The sequence below is a fragment of the Leptonychotes weddellii genome, chromosome 1 (genome assembly GCF_054177405.1).
Source record: "Leptonychotes weddellii isolate Sample4059 chromosome 1, ASM5417740v2, whole genome shotgun sequence".
NCBI classification, from domain to species: Eukaryota; Metazoa; Chordata; class Mammalia; order Carnivora; family Phocidae; genus Leptonychotes; species Leptonychotes weddellii.
The window spans coordinates 16031241-16047655 of NC_138369.1; the positions used below are offsets into that span (position 1 = coordinate 16031241).

The 16415-nt window shown below is 61.5% G+C and overlaps 1 protein-coding gene and 1 long non-coding RNA gene across 2 annotated transcripts in view; one reads left to right on the forward strand and one right to left on the reverse strand.

Annotated features, from left to right (window-relative positions):
- Nucleotides 1–16022, forward strand: part of GNAI2 (G protein subunit alpha i2) — a 20187-nt gene extending 4165 nt beyond the window's left edge. Inside the window, exons 2-9 of the mRNA XM_081818249.1 lie at nucleotides 9838–9880; nucleotides 10149–10290; nucleotides 10476–10636; nucleotides 12925–13053; nucleotides 13478–13607; nucleotides 13688–13841; nucleotides 14174–14388; nucleotides 15005–16022. Coding sequence (XP_081674375.1) covers nucleotides 9838–9880; nucleotides 10149–10290; nucleotides 10476–10636; nucleotides 12925–13053; nucleotides 13478–13607; nucleotides 13688–13841; nucleotides 14174–14364 — 950 coding nt within the window. The 3' untranslated portion in view covers nucleotides 14365–14388; nucleotides 15005–16022. The remainder of the gene's footprint in view (nucleotides 1–9837; nucleotides 9881–10148; nucleotides 10291–10475; nucleotides 10637–12924; nucleotides 13054–13477; nucleotides 13608–13687; nucleotides 13842–14173; nucleotides 14389–15004) is intronic.
- LOC145721254 (uncharacterized) overlaps nucleotides 15094–16415 on the reverse strand; it is a 9160-nt gene continuing 7838 nt past the window's right edge. The window contains exon 2 of the long non-coding RNA XR_014144845.1: nucleotides 15094–16332. This is a non-coding gene — a long non-coding RNA (uncharacterized LOC145721254). The remainder of the gene's footprint in view (nucleotides 16333–16415) is intronic.

The following is a 16415-nucleotide window of genomic DNA, read 5'->3' on the forward strand; positions in this document are numbered from 1 at the left end:
GGGACCAACTCAGCGAGGGCACTGAGGCCGGAAGGCCTGGCCTGGGGGAGGAAGGCTCACCTCGTTGGACTAGCTCTTGGGGTCACACACACGTGGGTTCCAATCCCAGCTCCACCTGGTGCATTCGCTGGGAAACGCAGAGACAGATGAATGAACTCCTGTAGGCGTTCTGTTCCCCATCCGGAACCTGGGAACGGGGCACCTGCCTGCAGCCACAGGTGGGGGACAGTGCCCCAGAGCCTGGAGGTGTGAAAACAGGTGAGGGAGCCCCTCATGCCTCCTGCGCCGTGGAGAGTTTGGTGGGGAAGGCTCTCCCAGCCTCCAGGCTGCCTGGCCCCAGGATGGAGGCCCTGGGGGAACTCCCTCCCTTGCCCTCAGGCAGCTGCTCGCAGCAAGGAGGGGAACCGAGGTGTGTAGACAATTGGTGCCAGCCAGAGTGACAGACTGTCCTGGGGACCATAAGCCCAACCTCTGGGGACTGAGCGGCCTTCCTGGGGGCCTAAGGCTGGGGATGTGGCTGGGCTCTAGGCACCAGGTGGGCTGGTACCCAGGCCGGCCTCCCGCCTCCCCAATCTCCCCACAGCCTCCGGGGTCCCGGCTGGAGCTCATTAGCACTTGAATGGGGGGCGGGGTAGCTTGGGCCTCCCGTCTCTCCTTCCCACCCCTCCCCCAGGCTGGGCGAGGCTTTGTCTTCCCGAGCAGCCACACTGGGGCTCCCACGCTGGGAAGTGAGCAAGGGTCTAAGCCATTTCTGATCCCCTGTGCCTGCGTCCTGCCCAGTCCCGCTGGGCCCAGCCCCTGCCCCTAGTGTTGGTGCAGCCAACAGGAGGGACCTCTAGATAGGAGTGGGACTGGGTCCTTCAGGGGATACCCTGGGCCAGGAGACTGGGTGAACCGGGTGGCTTTGCAAAGGAAGTGACGCTGGCACTCAGCTGAGGGCATCCCAGGAGGGTAGGGGTGGAGAACCCCAGACAGGGCAGAGCAGGTGGCAAGGACAGAGGGAATGAGCTGCCTCCATAGCTGGAGGTGGAAGTCAGGCGAGCTGGGGAGCACAGGTTTCCATGCCAGGCCCCGAGGCAGCACCGAGCCGCCCACTGTGCTGAGTTGGAGCCTAGTCAGCCGGAGGGGGGCTGGCATGGTCTGGGACCCCTTCAGGCCTGGGTGGCTTCTCAGGGGTTGGCCCTGGGCTGGCCTGAGCTGCAGGGTCACTGGGTAGCATCATTGGTGTCCTAGGCCTGCAGACTGTTGCCCAGCAAGTGACAGCAGGTTAGGGGTGGGGCCTGACCCCCTGCCGGGGCGGTCACTACGCCTCCAGCACTGCAGGGGCTTATACTTGGGGGGGCTTGGGCCAAGGTGGCCGGGCACAGCGGTCTCTCTTGGTCTCTGTCTCTAAAAGCCACCCATTCTTTTGGCAGGAATGGGATGGAAGATGCTTTGTCCACATAAGCTTTGTCCACTGAGGGACTAGGGCCTCGCCCCATCACACCCCCAGCGGAGGATGAGATGGTCTGACCCGGAGCCTGAGTGCTGCCTCCCCAAAACCCCTCTGTGCTTTGGGAGGCAGCTCTGGGTGGATGAGGCCAGGGCCCAGGCCAGCATCCGTCCTGTCTTCACAATATCTTGGGGCAGGAGTCCCAATCTAGGAGTACATTGAGGGGGCAGGGGTCATCAGGTTCCGGCTGGGCCACAGCTCATGGGCCCTGCCTAAGGACACATTTCAAGGTGCCCTGACGAGGGCAGAGGACTAAGCCCTTTGATGGCGGCCCTGGTACCTCAGGCAGGGCTCTCAGGCAGCCCTTCTTCAGCCACAGGTGCAGGGTGGGACCCCTCTGCCCAGCTCCATGCAGCCCCTCTAACCTGGAGCTCTTGTTCTGACTAAACCCCAACCCCATCCTCACGCTCACGCCCATGCTGCTTCTTGGAGCTGTGTTCAGCTGTGTGGTTTGGGAGAAATAATCTCCTTGGAATCACCCAACAGTTGCTGGGTCGGGTTGGGTCACGGTGTTGGCCTTCTGCACGCATTTCCAAGGCTTGGCAGCGAGTGCCAGGTCAGTTTGAAACAAAGCCTGAAGGTGGGATTGTCTAAAGCTTGTTGAGAAGGCTTGGAGGATTCTGGGGTACAAGCCTGCTCGGCCTCAAAATATGGGGTGCTGTCGATGGCAGCACCCACTGTGCCCTGGACGGGAGGAGGGGCAGTGAAGTCTGCATGGCAGGGCTGGGCCTGGGGAAGTGGTGTCCACACCGGAGGAAAAGGAGGAAGCAGCTGGGGGAGGAGGGGCCCAAAAGAGGAAGAAGCTAGAGGACTGCTCCTGCCGTTTGCTGGGGTGGGGGTGTGAGCCCTGTCAACTGGGGGGCCTGGAAGCTGAACCCCACCTGCCCAGACTCATCTCTCTATAGCCCTAAGGGCCACCGCTGGTAGTCACCAGGTCGGCGTCACTCCAGGCAACTCTGTCCCTTGTCCCACCTCAGCAACTATTGGGCCCCGGATCTCAGAAAAGGTGGTGCCTTTGAGAAGGATTCCAGGCCCCTCCTTCGACCACAGGAAGTGGTGGCTGGGAGAGGGACGGCGGCAGGGTGGGGGGGGCGGCTAGCAGGAAAGCAGAGGGCTGCTCTTATATTCCCGAGTGGCCATTGCCCTGCGAAGCCGGAAGGCCGGCTACAGGCAGAGATGAATGCCCGGAAATGGAGCAGCAGCCCCGGGATTAGCTCACTCTGGGTTTCCCCGGCCCGGGAGCGGACAGAGGGGCCCTTGGTCCAGCCTAAGGATCCCCCCCCCCCCCCGCCACTACCACCTGCTGGGCCTGGGCGTGCCATCACTGGGCCTCAGTTTCCCCTCGGTGATAGCAGCCGCTGTCTCTGATTGAACCGTGACTGTTATATAGGACTGGACTCTTCACGGTCTTACCATACTTAACCCTGTGAGGCTGGGACTGACATTCTATCCATTTCACTGATGGGGAAACAGGCTTGGAGATATTACATGACTTACCCAATAAGTGGAGACACCAAGGTATGACCAGATAGTGACTGAGCACTTGTCCACAACTGCTTTCGTCCGTCAGGAGTGTGTGTCCAACTGGCAAGAATTGGTCAGTCCGGACAAGAGGCGGATGCTGTGGGTCCACGTGTTTTCTACTTACGCTTGTGGACCTGTCTCGGGGGGGGGGGGGGCGGCTCGATTCCTCTTTTCGGAGATTCTTTGAGTCTGCCTGCCCTGGAGGTTGGGGACCCAAGAGTCTGTTCATGAATCTTTTTCCTGCTGTGTGGCCACGGGGTGACTTTATCCGAATGCAGCTGCCCATCTTCCCCCCGCCCCCGGCCCATGTTCCCTCACAGAAAGACTCAGGTCATAATTCGGCCACTGAGTACTTCACTTGTCTCCTAACACTATGCTCGTCCCTCCCATAACCCCCAGGCTCAGGAGGACCGAGAGGAGGCCTGAGGAAGGGTCAGAGGCTGTCAAAGTCCAGGGTGGGGGCCCCTGAGTCTGGGAGTTGTCCAGATGAGGAGAAGGAAAGAGCCTTCCCGCAGAGGGCCCCCACTAAGAGCGAAGGCTGTGGTGGGCTGTCTGCAGCGCTGTGCAGCAGCCGAATGTGTCCGCAGTGTGGGCTGACAACAACATGCTGGGTGAGGAGGCGGGTCCCCATGCTCCTCAGCCTGGGAATCCGAGTTGTGTGGCCTTGCCTTCCCCCACGGAGGCTCCTGGGGCTTGTGCTCTGTGTTATCAGGACAGGCCGTAGGGGGCTGAGGAGCCTGAGAGAGACTTCAGGACAGCTCGGGTAGATGCTTCAAGGCCTGCTGGGCCATGAGGCCACGCACAAAGCAGAGAACATGCGTCCTCGCGGTCACTCAAGACCTTGGGTCCCAGAAAGCCCACTCCCCCGCCTTCTTCACTGTGTGACCTCAGGCTGTCCTTTTCCCTCTCTGTACGGGGCGCTGGGACCTGTGACGTCATGACTCTCAGCAAGGCCCCATGGCTTATGGGCACAGAGACAAGCTGTGTGCTTGGGCTGGACCTTGGGGCGGTTTTGGGTGAGTGTGAGGATCCGAGGGAGGCTGCTCAGGGCAGGCTTTGAGTTTGGCACACTCCCTGGAGGGGTACATTTCATAGATGGGAACACTGAGGCCTGGGGGCTGGGCATCTCACCCAGGGCCCACCACAACAAACCCGAAGAGAGATGGGGGGACTCAGATTCTTGGAAAACAGCAAAGGGATTCCTTCAACAAAGAAGCATCCAGGAAGAGTGTGTCCAATAGCCTGGCTCCTGTAGAGAGTGAGACCTGTAGCTAAAGGGCCTCCTCCCCTCCAAGCTGGCCTGCCTTACCCAGTGCCTCGGTTTCCCTCTGTCCAGTGGGCAGGGCCACAGAACAGGGGACACAGCCCTGTCCCGGGAAGCCCTCTCCGTGTCTGGTAGGCCCCGAGGCCACTCCCTTACACAGAGAGCTCTGACTTGGGAGTAGTAGGCCGGATCTTGGTTGCTAATGCTTCCCTGGTGGGGGCATCATGAAGGCCTGGAAGCCGCGGAGGCCGCCCAAGTGGCAGATAACTGGAGAGAGGGAGCTTCCAGGTTTATTAGGGCATCTGGGGGAAGCAAGGCCACACTTGTGGGTGGGGATGTCGCAGCCCCCATCCAAGACTCATGTCCCTGCCCCCCACAGTGCCAGACCCTTACTGAGCGCCTTGGAAGGAGTGAGGGGACCAAAGAAAAGCACCTGGAGGAAGGAAGAGACGCCAGGGGCGGGGCTTGGAGGGCCTTTGTCTGGCGGACCCCTTCCCTTCCCCCTCCTTCCCATCTCCATTGTTCCCCGGTGTGCGGGGTCTCCGCCGGCGGAGGGCCTCCGAGGCCTGGGAGAGGGCCTCGAGTGAGGGTCCAGGCACCTCCCCCAGCTGCCCCTAGCCTAGGCTGCTTTTCAGAAGCAAAGGTTCCCCGGCACTGCCCAGCCCCCACCTCCTCCACCGTCTCTGGCTGCTGGGCTCCCCCTGGCGGTGGCGCGGCCTGGGGGCCTGAGGCTGCAGGGGAGGGGCCAGAGCCAAGGGGCCCGGAACCACCGGCTGGGCCAGAGACGTGGCACCTTCCTGGGATGAGAGTGGGAGGTGGTGCCCGGGCTGCCTTTGGGGTAGGCTTCCCAAGGGTCATCCCCACCTTCTCCCTGTGCCCCACTCGGGCTGGCTGGGGGGTGGCCGTGGGGGCGGGCCTGGTACTGTGGGTTGGAGCTGGGCTGCAGCCCAAGTCTACCCTGTGGTCCCAGCCCCGCTGCGCATGAGAATCTCTGCCCTCGGGCCGCCACGTCAGCTGGCTGCTCTCCCTAGCCCCATGTGTTAGAGCGGAGCCCACCAGCGCAGCCTTCTGAGCGCATGGAGTCAGGGAGCAGCATCTGCCGCCAGGCTCGGGGGCTGAGGGAGGCTCCAGCTACGGACGAGTCCTGGCCTATGTGGAAGGGGAGTGACGAACTCAGAGCCGGCAGCCCGCAGAGGCCCGAGTGGCTCTGACTGCTGTCCCAGGGTCCACAAGTCCCCTCCGGGAGCAGCGATGCTGAGCCAGCTTGTAGGCCACTGGTCACTGCCCTCCACTGTGCCTCAGCTGAAAGCCTCAGAAACTCTCCTTCCGATGAGATGGCCTCAGCAGGCCACTCTGCAGGCTGTGGTTACAGTGAGCTCTGCAGTATGGTCCTCGTAGGCTGCAGGAAATGAAAGGTTTGGGGACATCTGTGATCTTCCATAGAATAGAAACATAGCGATAACTTCTATATGAGTGTTTGCCATGTGCTGGGCACTGTGAGAAGCGCTTTGTGTCGAATTGTCCCCTCCGTGTCCTGTTTCACGGATGGGGTACCAGAGCAAGGGCAGGAAGGGGATGAGGCCCTTGGAGACAGCAGGAAGGATCAGGGTGGGCACCAGGGCTGTGGGAGGTCTGGACCTCCCTCTGGGAGAGGATGTGAGAGTGCGAGATAGGCCAGCTGGCCACTCGAGGCTTGGCAGCCCCTGCAGAAGGGAAACTGAGGCCAGAGAGGACAACAGCAGCGTGTCAGGGCCTCCCAGCAAGGCAAAGCCTTGTCTGGGACGTAGAGGGTCCAAGACCGACAGACAGCAGTGACCTGATGCTGGGGCTGGAAGTCCTGTCTCTGCTGCAGCGGCCCGCCGGCCTTGTTCCTTGTTCAGGCAGGTGGAGCTGTGCCGGCTCCCTTCCCCCTCCGTTCCCTCCTCCGTTGGGGCCCGGCACTCCCAGAGTGGAAGCAGATGTTCTAATGCAGAGCGGACCCGGTCGCCAGCACATCATGGCAATTACTGCCTGTCTGCTGGGGGTCCAGCAGCTGCGCCCTGGGGCAAGGGCTGCTGAGGTTTCTTCTTGGTGGGAAGAGGTATGGCCCAATGGGAACACCGAAGCCATCCTAGGGAGCCTCTGTGGGCCCCTCTGATCTCACCCAGCTGGAGAAGGGAGCGCCTGGTGGGGTCCTCTGTGGGCGGGAGACTCCTGCCGCCTTCTATCGGAAGCACCTTGGCAGCAGTCCAGGGCCAGCCAGTGAAGCCCCCTCCTCTGAGGGGAAGGTGCAGCTGGGTGGGAGGAGCCGGGTACCCAGGATCAGCAGGGTACAAGCAAACTCCGAGCCCAGTACTAGCTTATCTGATAGGGGAGCACTGCCAGGCCCTGATGGGATAGGGCCCCGGGGGAGGGAATGAGGAGGGGGGCTGGGACCCACAGCTCGTGGGGCACCTAGCCCCACCTGTTCCACCCTCTCACCGCCTCTGCCCCTGCTCCCTGGTCCGTGTGTTGAGGCTGCTCCTGGGCCATGCCTCTGCTTCTGTCCTGTGTCCCCCACAGCTTCCTGCCTGGCCACCGGCACCACACCTTTGTCCTGCCGCTCACTTCTTTCTGCTTGAGTCACAGCTGCTGGGAGGACAAAGGGACTGCCCTGAGTCCAGAGATGGGGGTTCCCTGATTTGGGTTTGTCCACCTGTCAGACGGGGGCAGAGAATGCCCTCCTAACCCTCAAAATGGGATAGGAAGGGAGCCTGAGGCTCAAAGCGGGTAGGAAAGTGGACCCCCAGTTGGCTGGGGCAGGGAGCAAGTGTTCTGGCACCAGCCTGGTCACCCAGGTACTGCCCACGTCTGGGCCTGCCAGGTCTGCTGCTGCTAGGAAAATCAGATGCAAAGCAAGAGTGCTGTTATCCCTATCTCTGGGCAGGGCCACGGAATGCCACAGCACTTTACCAAGAGAGTGGTCAAAAGGCCAGACAGGGAAACTGGTGCCTCAGGTGGACACACAAGAGGGGACACCTCACCAAAATCTCAGGTCTCCTGTGTCCCGGACAGTTGCCCGCTCTGAGTCTAGGTTTGCCTGGCTGGGGCCCGCGTGATTGATCTGACCCATCACTCCACATCCTTGGCCTCTGTTCCCCCACTGGGCCCCCAGTACTGACTGAGACCCCTGATTCCTGAGTCTTCCTCTGCCTCAGGAGGTCACCTGGCCCCTGTGGTTTGCCTGTCCGGTGCTGCCCTCCCTGGCCCTGGAGGATGGGCCTCCATGATTGGGCATCACTCTCGGGCCTTCCTAGGCCCTCTCCCCAGGTCTCCACTCAGCAGGCATGGGATGTCAGTGTGGGGGACCCTGGCTGTTCCTCTGCCATGCGCCGCCCAATGGAGAAGTGGGAGTACTGCCATTTGACCAAGCCCATGTCCAGGGGAATGCACCAGGACGGGTGCTTCTAGTGCTCAGGGGCTGAACTGATTGAGGGGCTTGCTGCTTCAGCACCACCCCCAACCTGCCCAGAGACTGCACGTTTGTCCCCCCTCCCCCCAACTAGTCCCCTATCCTGGGAAGCAGGCCTGGGACGGTCAGAAGCCCAGTGATCCCCGGCAGTCCGGTGGCATTTGTGAGGAGAGCCCAGACCCTTCTTCTCAGGGAGGCCACTGTGTTGTGGACATACCCAGGCCTGCCCCTGTGAGGGCCACAGCTGTGCCTCAGTTTCTCCGGGTAAAATGTGGATCTGGGGTGGGAGGTAGGGTAAATGGAGGTGGGCAAGGGCCTTGGCAGGGACAGGGTGGGGGTGCTCTCCCACTGACTGGAGGGCACTGCAGAGATTCAGAGCAACATCTGCCTAGGAAGGCAGGGAGGGAGTGAACCCAGTGACAGGTGCAGTCGGGGCCTGAGGACAGTGTGGTCCAGCTGCAGTAAAGGGCTCTTAGGGCAGCTCTAGGAGGCCAGCAAGGTGGGCCACCTACAGAGGGGATTGGGACCACGGTGACATCAGCCTCTCTCTGTTTCCTCATTTGCTAGGTGGGATTGCTGGGAGATGAAATTACTTAGTTGGCGCGGTAGGCTTCGAATAGCATCTGACCCATAGAGGGCGCTGTTTGTGGCTTTGCTCTTATGATTGTTGCTGACACTATTCTTGCTGCTCACGATAGTGTGTGTGTTAGCCCCTCATCCTCTGAGGTTTTCTTGACCTACTCTGAAGGATGTGGGAGCCAGAGTCTCCAAGCGTAACCTCCCCACAGACCCCACCATCTGCCCCACTGAGTTGCTCAGAGGGACTGACCTGCCACATTGATCAAGAGGGTTGGGACACATGGAAATGGGGCATGGGGCCCGTGTGCCCAGCAGAGAAAACTCCATGGGTAAGTGCCTGGCGTTGGCAAGAGGCAGAGCCTGGCAGGTGCAGGTGTGACTGGCAGTGATGGGGAGGGAAGAGAGGGAACAGTCTGGGCAAGCGCTGGGAGCGAAAGCTGGCCCCACTGAGATGTGTTCTACTTGGAGTTTATAACAGTGAAAGGAGGAGATGAGGTCCTGCCCCCACCCCCGCCGTCCCCCAGCCAGGGAGATAGGGCAGCCCTCCTGGTCTTCACACTTCCCTGCAAACTCCCTGGGGGATGTTGGTTTCTGGGCTGTACCCCTTGAGATCTGGCTTTCTGTGTCTAGGATGGGACCTGGGAATCTGCTTTTTTCTTTCTTAAAAACAAAACAAAACAAAAAACCACCCTCCCAGGGCTTCCTGCAGCATCTGAGCCATATTTTGAGAAAGGCTGGGCAGGCCAGGCGTCATAGTCCTGTGCGTCTCCCTGCCCATCTGAATCCTGGTTGCACAATCTTGGGCCAGGACTACTTTTCTGAGCCTCAGTGTCCTTGTCTTTGTAAAATGGGAACAGAAACAATATGTTTGTGGGGCTCATATGACTGTCATGGGAAAGAGTACCAGCAAATCCCTCGGCACCGGCCAAAGAGAATACAGAATGGGCCTCTGCCAGACTGGGAAGCATCATGCATCAGTCCAGGGGTGTGTGCGTGTGAGTCTGTGTTGGCCATGCCGCGTGCCTCCCAAGTGCTGGTCTCCATCTGCTGAGGGTAGACTTGGGCCATGCCTGGGAGGCAGGACTATGACACTGTGCCCCAGCCCAGGCCCCTCGGTGGCTCAGAGTGTGAGGAGAAGAGGGACTGTACCCTGCTGGAGTGTGCGGGGCTCCTTCCTGTCAGCTCTGCCCAGGCACCATGTTGGCGAGCCTGCCTGCCTGAGAATGACAGGGAGACTCCTGAGGGCTGGCGGTCAGCAGTGGGGGTCGGGGGCTGCCGTGGTGGGCTGTGGGAGCTCGTGGGAAGCAAAGGCTTGGGGTGAGTCCCCCAGGGATGCAGGCGGTCTGGGTTGCCTTGAGCACTGTGGCCCTGCTAGCTGCACCCTGGGGAACCCTGCTGCGCACCAGGCCCCCACTGCCTCCGTCTCCTGGTGCAGTTGATGGGCAGGGTGAGTTCTGCCTCCAGGGCTGCAGGCGGCTGGGCCACTGGCTGCTTGTCCGTGTGGCCCCGCTGGGGCTGCTCCCTGACCGCCTGTACCCTCTATTCCAGGTGCTGGGGAGTCAGGGAAGAGCACCATTGTCAAGCAGATGAAGTAAGTGCAGTGTGTGCGAAGCAGCTGCCAAACCCTGATTTCCCCTCTTCTTCCTCTGGGTCTCTGCTGCCCCCCCTGAGTAATGGCCCAGCCTGTCTCCGCCACACCCAGGACCTTGCCAGAGGCAGTCATCCGTCCTCAGGTCCCAGGGGGTGGGGTGGGGGGGGTTCCTCCTCTCTGTAGGAGGTCCCGCAGGCCCCAGCAGCCCCAGGAGGCCGTGTGTGGTCCTTTGCCCTCTGAGCCCTAACTCCTGACCCCTGGCTGCCAGGATCATCCACGAGGACGGCTACTCAGAAGAGGAATGCCGGCAGTACCGGGCGGTCGTCTACAGCAACACCATCCAGTCCATCATGGCCATTGTCAAAGCCATGGGCAATCTGCAGATTGACTTTGCTGACCCCTCCCGAGCGGTATGTCCTCCCCTCCACCCCCACCTGCCTCCCTAAAGGCCGCAGGGCAAGCCTTGTCCTACGGAACCTGGGATTATCCAAGCCCAGGCCCCATTCTGGAAGCCTCCCTGCCTCGGCCAGGTAGGGTGGGGGTGTGCTCCTGTGACTGGCTGACCCCCCCCCCCCCCCCCCCCCCCCGTGCCCAGGATGATGCCCGGCAGCTGTTTGCCCTGTCCTGCACCGCTGAGGAGCAGGGCGTGCTCCCTGAGGATCTGTCTGGCGTCATCCGGAGGCTCTGGGCCGACCACGGTGTGCAGGCCTGCTTTGGCCGCTCTCGGGAGTACCAGCTCAACGACTCCGCGGCCTAGTGAGTACCCCACGGGGCTGGGCGGGGTGAGGGGCTGCTGGACCGCCGGCGGGAGTGGAGGGCTTGAGCACTCTCAGGAAGACACTGCCTCTCTGGTTACGAAGCTGATGACTGTCAACCAAGGCCTTGGCGGTTTTTGCCTTGAGGTGGAGGGCGTGGTAGTGAAAGCCAGGAGGAGGGACAGGCAGGGCTGCTGTCCCCCAGGGCCAACCGAGTCTAATCTGTCCTTAGATATGATCGTCCTAAAGGACATTTGCTGCCACCTGTGCCAAGCCCTGGGCAAGGCTTGAGGGACCCAGGGATGAGTGGAGCAGACGAGTCCCCAAGCAGTGACTACCCACGGTGTCCGTGTCATGGTGGGGGACTGCCTCAGCCAAGTTCTGAGCAAGAGATGGGCAGGGGAGGAACAGGACAAGCTCAGGGGCGGCGGGGGGTGGGGGTGGGGGGTGGGCACAGCATGTGCACAGTCCTGGAGGGAGCAGTGCTGGCTACAGATATTCACACTGGCTGGAGAGGAAGACACAAGGGGAAGAGACTGGGAGGGGCCAGATCTGTGTGCAGCTTGGAGCCCAAGACTCGGCTGGGGAATCAAGGGGGTTCCGGGAGTTGTCCAGAGGCCCAGCCCCCAGGGTCATGCTCTGAACTCCTTCCCTGAGCTGCCTGCCACGTGCCAGGCCTGGTGCAGGGGGCTGAGCCCCCGTGGAGAACAGGACAGGTCGGTGGCCAGTGCTGATGGCCGGGGAGCTGTAGGAGACGTGCACAGCCCTTTTGGGCTAGGACACCCAAAGAGGCAGGGTGCCTGTGCTCAGACCTGAGCCCTCCCACCTCCGCTTAAGCCAGCCCCTCGGCCCCACCTTTCCCTCCTGCCGCCCATCCAGGCCTGAGGCAGAGGCGGGCCCTGCCTGGCCCTGAGCCCTGAGCCCTGAGCCCTGCCCCAGTCACACGGACTGACTCCCTCTCCTTGCAGTGGCCTGAATACCTCAGGAGCTGCAGAATCACAGCCAAACACAGTGGGGCCTCTGGACCTCAGCGCACCCCCACCCCCAGAGGTCCCAGGGGCTCAGTGCCAGCAGAGCTTATAGGTCCTAGAGGCAGGCAGGGCTGGGCCCTCCCAACCATTACCACCTCAGTGTCCAGGGCATTCACGGAGGTGGGGATGGGGCCACCTTCTGGGCCATTGCCCCCTCCTTCACCACGCCGTTCTTCATTCCCCATTCAGCACCCACTGTGTGCCCAGCTCTGGTCTGGGTGTGGGGATTCAGCAGCGACACAGGTCCCGCTCTCCTAGGCCATGACAAGCTCACCCCGGCTGGGGGTGGGGTGGGGAGCAGATTGGAACGCTACAGGGAACAGGAGGACCCCACCCCCTCTTCACAGCAGTCCTTCAAGGCTGCTGGCGGGTGGTGGGTCCCTGTGGTGAGCCCTGCTGGGGAGAAGGGAGAGCCTGGTGTGGAACCCCCCAGGAGACCTCTAGGCAGGAGCTTCTCAGTAGGCGACAGGGTGCAGTAAGCAGGTCACAGCACATGCGTCATGGGCCCTTGTGGTCCTTCCTGTTATTCTGTTCTGTCCCTGCGTCTCTGAGGTCATTTCCCGCTGGCCCCAGCAGGCCTGCGCCGGGAGTGAGACCTCAGCACTGGGCAGCGGCTCGGAGGACCCAGTCCCCAGGGCACAGCAAGGATATTGAGGCAGACGGCAGAGCTCGTCCCAGGGCCTGGCAGGGGCAGTGTTGATACTAATCAAGGGAGCTGGTAATGAGGAGCCCCGGGACTCCTGCCAAACAGGTGTCCGTGCCCTCCCCCCGAGGAGCCCAAATTTTATTGGGCACTGGGCAAAGAGCCCATTGAGCCTGGCAGGCCCCGACCTGTCCAGCCTCGCGTCGAGGGGCATGCCGGGCCGCTCCGCAGCGGGTGCCGTGGTTGTGCCGATTAGCATCTCGAATCCCTCCCTGAAGGACGCGTTGGCCCCCTCCCACCCTCCTCAGTTTGCAGCTCCACCAGCCTAGATCCTGTCCGAGGCAGGCCTGACTCAGACCTGGGTGCTAGGGCTTGGCTGGCCAGGCACAGAGCTGCACCTCCTCTAGGCCCATTCCCTGGGCAGGAGGCGAGGGATTCTGGTCCAGTTTTTCCTCATCTGAGCAATGACTGTAACGAAGGCAAGGGTTGAAGAGGCAAGGGCTTTGTCTGAGAAATGAGGGGAGGGGAGGCACAGGGGGCCTGGGTGAGCTGGCCCGGGGTCCAGGTGAAGAGGCCTCATGCCGGCCCCCACTGACCCACTGCCCCCACCTCTAGCTACCTGAATGACCTGGAGCGCATCGCACAGAGTGACTACATCCCCACACAGCAGGACGTGCTACGGACCCGTGTGAAGACCACGGGCATTGTGGAGACGCACTTCACCTTCAAGGACCTACACTTCAAGTGAGCCGGCATGTGGGCAGGGTGGAAGGGCGGGACTTGCCAGTCTTTGGGGCAACAGACGCGGGTGGGGGGATCCTCACTCCAAGGCCCGCTAATGGCTCTGCTGGGTGGGAGGAGGGGCCGTTCCAGGAGTTCCAAGCCCCGCTCTGAGGTTTCTCGAGGCTGCGTGGTTGCCAGTGGCTCGGCTCCCCTGCTACCCGCCCCCCCCTGCCGTGTGGCTGCATCCTGCCCTGCTGACCAGCCCCGGCCCTGCCCGTGCGGATGCGCTCTGGCCCAGAACCAGGCGTAAGGCACGCAGGTGTGGGGGATGCTGTGAAGACAGCTGCCCCCCTCTGAGCAGGCGTCTGTGCTCAGCCAACCTGTGAACCGGGGACCCTCTCTGGGAAGTGCCTTTTCTGGGGCTAAGGCAACCCTGTGTCTGCAGGATGTTTGATGTGGGCGGTCAGCGGTCTGAACGGAAGAAGTGGATCCACTGCTTTGAGGGCGTCACCGCCATCATCTTCTGCGTAGCCTTGAGCGCCTACGACCTGGTGCTAGCCGAGGACGAGGAGATGGTGAGAGGCCGAGAGGCCGCTGGGGGGGGCGTGGGGGCAGGGGGCAGGGGCAGGTGCTGACCGCGCTGTCCTGCCCCCAGAACCGCATGCATGAGAGCATGAAGCTGTTTGACAGTATCTGCAACAACAAGTGGTTCACAGACACGTCCATCATCCTCTTCCTCAACAAGAAGGACCTGTTTGAGGAGAAGATCACACACAGCCCCCTGACCATCTGCTTCCCTGAGTACACAGGTGTGGGGACTGGGCCTCTGGGGAGGAGCTGGTGGTGACCAGGTGGTGCACAGGCGCCCCCCACTGGACAGAAGGGTAACTGCAGGACACTCGCGCAGGAGCTGGGGCCTCGCTTCGGCTTCCGGGCTTGGGCCTGCGCGCAGGGCACGTGCCCCTTACATGTGCACACTCAGGAGCCCCTCTTTATACACTCAGGCACGCATGTACACGCACATCGTCACCCTTTGCACACGCGTGCACACGTTATATGCTTGTCTGTCCACGTGCGCAGAACCTTGTCGTTCATGCCTGTCGCGCAGGTGGCCAAGTCCTCACCATCTTGTCTCCCACAGGGGCCAACAAGTACGACGAGGCAGCCAGCTACATCCAGAGCAAGTTCGAGGACCTGAACAAGCGCAAGGATACCAAGGAGATCTACACGCACTTCACGTGCGCCACCGACACCAAGAACGTGCAGTTCGTGTTTGATGCCGTCACTGACGTCATCATCAAGAACAACCTGAAGGACTGCGGCCTCTTCTGAGGGGCAGCGGGGCCTGGCAGGATGGTGAGCGGGGGTGGAACAGAGCGGAGCCATCGAGCCCAGGGAAGGGACCACTGGGGGCCGGGGAGGGTGGAGGTGGGGAGCCTGGAAGCACAGGATGGTAGGTCAGGAGGACGACTGAATGAGGGGCACGAGCACACACACAGGCCGGGCAGTGGTCCAGACAGCAGAAGCCCCCGGCCGTGCGCCTGGAGGGAATGGAAGGGCTGTCCTGGCCTCCCTTGGAGAAAGCTCACTTCCTCGCTGCCCCCCCTCCAAGCCACTGGCCTGGCCTGAAGGAGGCTGGCTGACAGAGGCCCCAGCCACCTGACACTCAGTGTGACCGGCTCTGTGCTCAGCCCTGCAGTCTTTCCCTCGGACCTATCTGAGGGTCCTGGGCTGACTGTGGCCCCACCGGCCCTGGGGGAGATGGGGAAGATTCTGCCAGGGCCATAGACTCCCCTCCCTCACGTCACCCTCCCTCACGTAACCCAGCAACAGACCCTGGCTCCTGGGCAGCCGCTGTGTCCCTGGTAACAGGTGAATGAGAAAAAGGAGAGGGTCATTGTCTAGGGGGGTGGGAGGAGAGGCACACCCCGGCTGCCTCCCGACCCATGCCCTGACTGTCCCCCACCTCCAGGGCCACCGCTGACTCTGCTTCCCCCAGCTCCTGAGGAAGATGGGGGCAAGAGGACCACGCTCCCTGCCTGCCCCCCCCACCCCGGGCTGCTTTTCCCCTCTTTCCTCTCTCTGTTCTTGGCTCCCCTGTCCCCTCCCTCAGTTCCAGGGACTCGGGGGAGGAACTGCCACAGGCCTCCCTGTTTAAAGCCGGCCCTTGTCCTAGGTGCCGGAAATGGCCGCGATACCCCCTTCCCGGGCATCTGTTCTGGTTTTAACCATTGTCTTATTCTGTGATGGGGAGGGGAGCACATGCTGAGTCTCCCAAGGCCTGTGTCTGGAGGGGCACTCACTTCTCCAGCCTGGGACCCCTGGCTTCGCTCAACACCAGCCCCTGACCCAGCCCAAGTCCAAATGTTTACAGGGAGCCTCCTGCCCATCCCACCCCCTCCAGCCGCTTGGAGGCCCCAAAGGAAAAAGCACAAGAAGCGTGAGACGCCACCGTTCCTGGAGACTACAGTCCACCTGCTCATTCTCGTAGCTTTTTAAAAAAATGAAAGTAAAGGAAAAAAAAAAAAAGACAAAACTGCAAACCTAGAAAACTTTTTAGAGAAAAACTATTTAAAACTGTCAAATCCTGACCAGCGCCCACCCAGCCCCCTTCCAGTGATTCCGTGCCTTGAGTGTGTCTGCGTGTTTACACCCATCCTCGGCTGGCTACCCCACCTCCCCCGTGTGGGCGGCACTCCTGCCCCGCCCTGCCCTGCCCTCCACAGAATTGGGTTCCAAGGGCTGATCCAGACAACTGCCAACATCACCGAGGGCCCCATCCCAGTGGCCCTGGGCCCTGGCTCCATTAACCTAAATGTAGCTCTTTAGTGCGCTAACCTAGGAACCGCCGCTGCCTGCTGAGGGCCTCGCCCCTCATGCCCTTGCCCCAGGCCCGGGCCCTTCAGCGTTGAACACTTCCTTGCTTTTTTCACATGTTTTATGGAATTGTTCACCTGGTTTGAAATAATAAAATGTAGAAAGAAAAAATACCAAGTACTGCTCGGTCCTCTTCTGTCCTGGGGCCAGAGACCCAGACTAAGCTGCACCAAGGTGACAGTGACCCGAACCAGAGTCCTCATTTGTGGCAGGGCCCTGGCCGCTCGGCTCTCCACGTCCTCCTCAGGCCCTGTACGTGGCACCTCGGTTTTCCCGCGTGGTTGTCATTTTACCTCCTGGGGCCTGTACGTGCCCCGCTTTCCTCCCAGCCCCTGGGCGGCCTGGGGTCTGTGGCAGCCTTCAAGCCTTACTGCAGCAGCCGGGCAGATTTCTTTGGGAGCCGTTCCTCTAAGGGGTTCCTCTCTATTGGGAGCATGAGAGGTGTCCAGTGAGTAGTGCAGGAGGAGAATGTGACTTCTGGCCTCCCAGGCCCGGGGCTCAGAGAC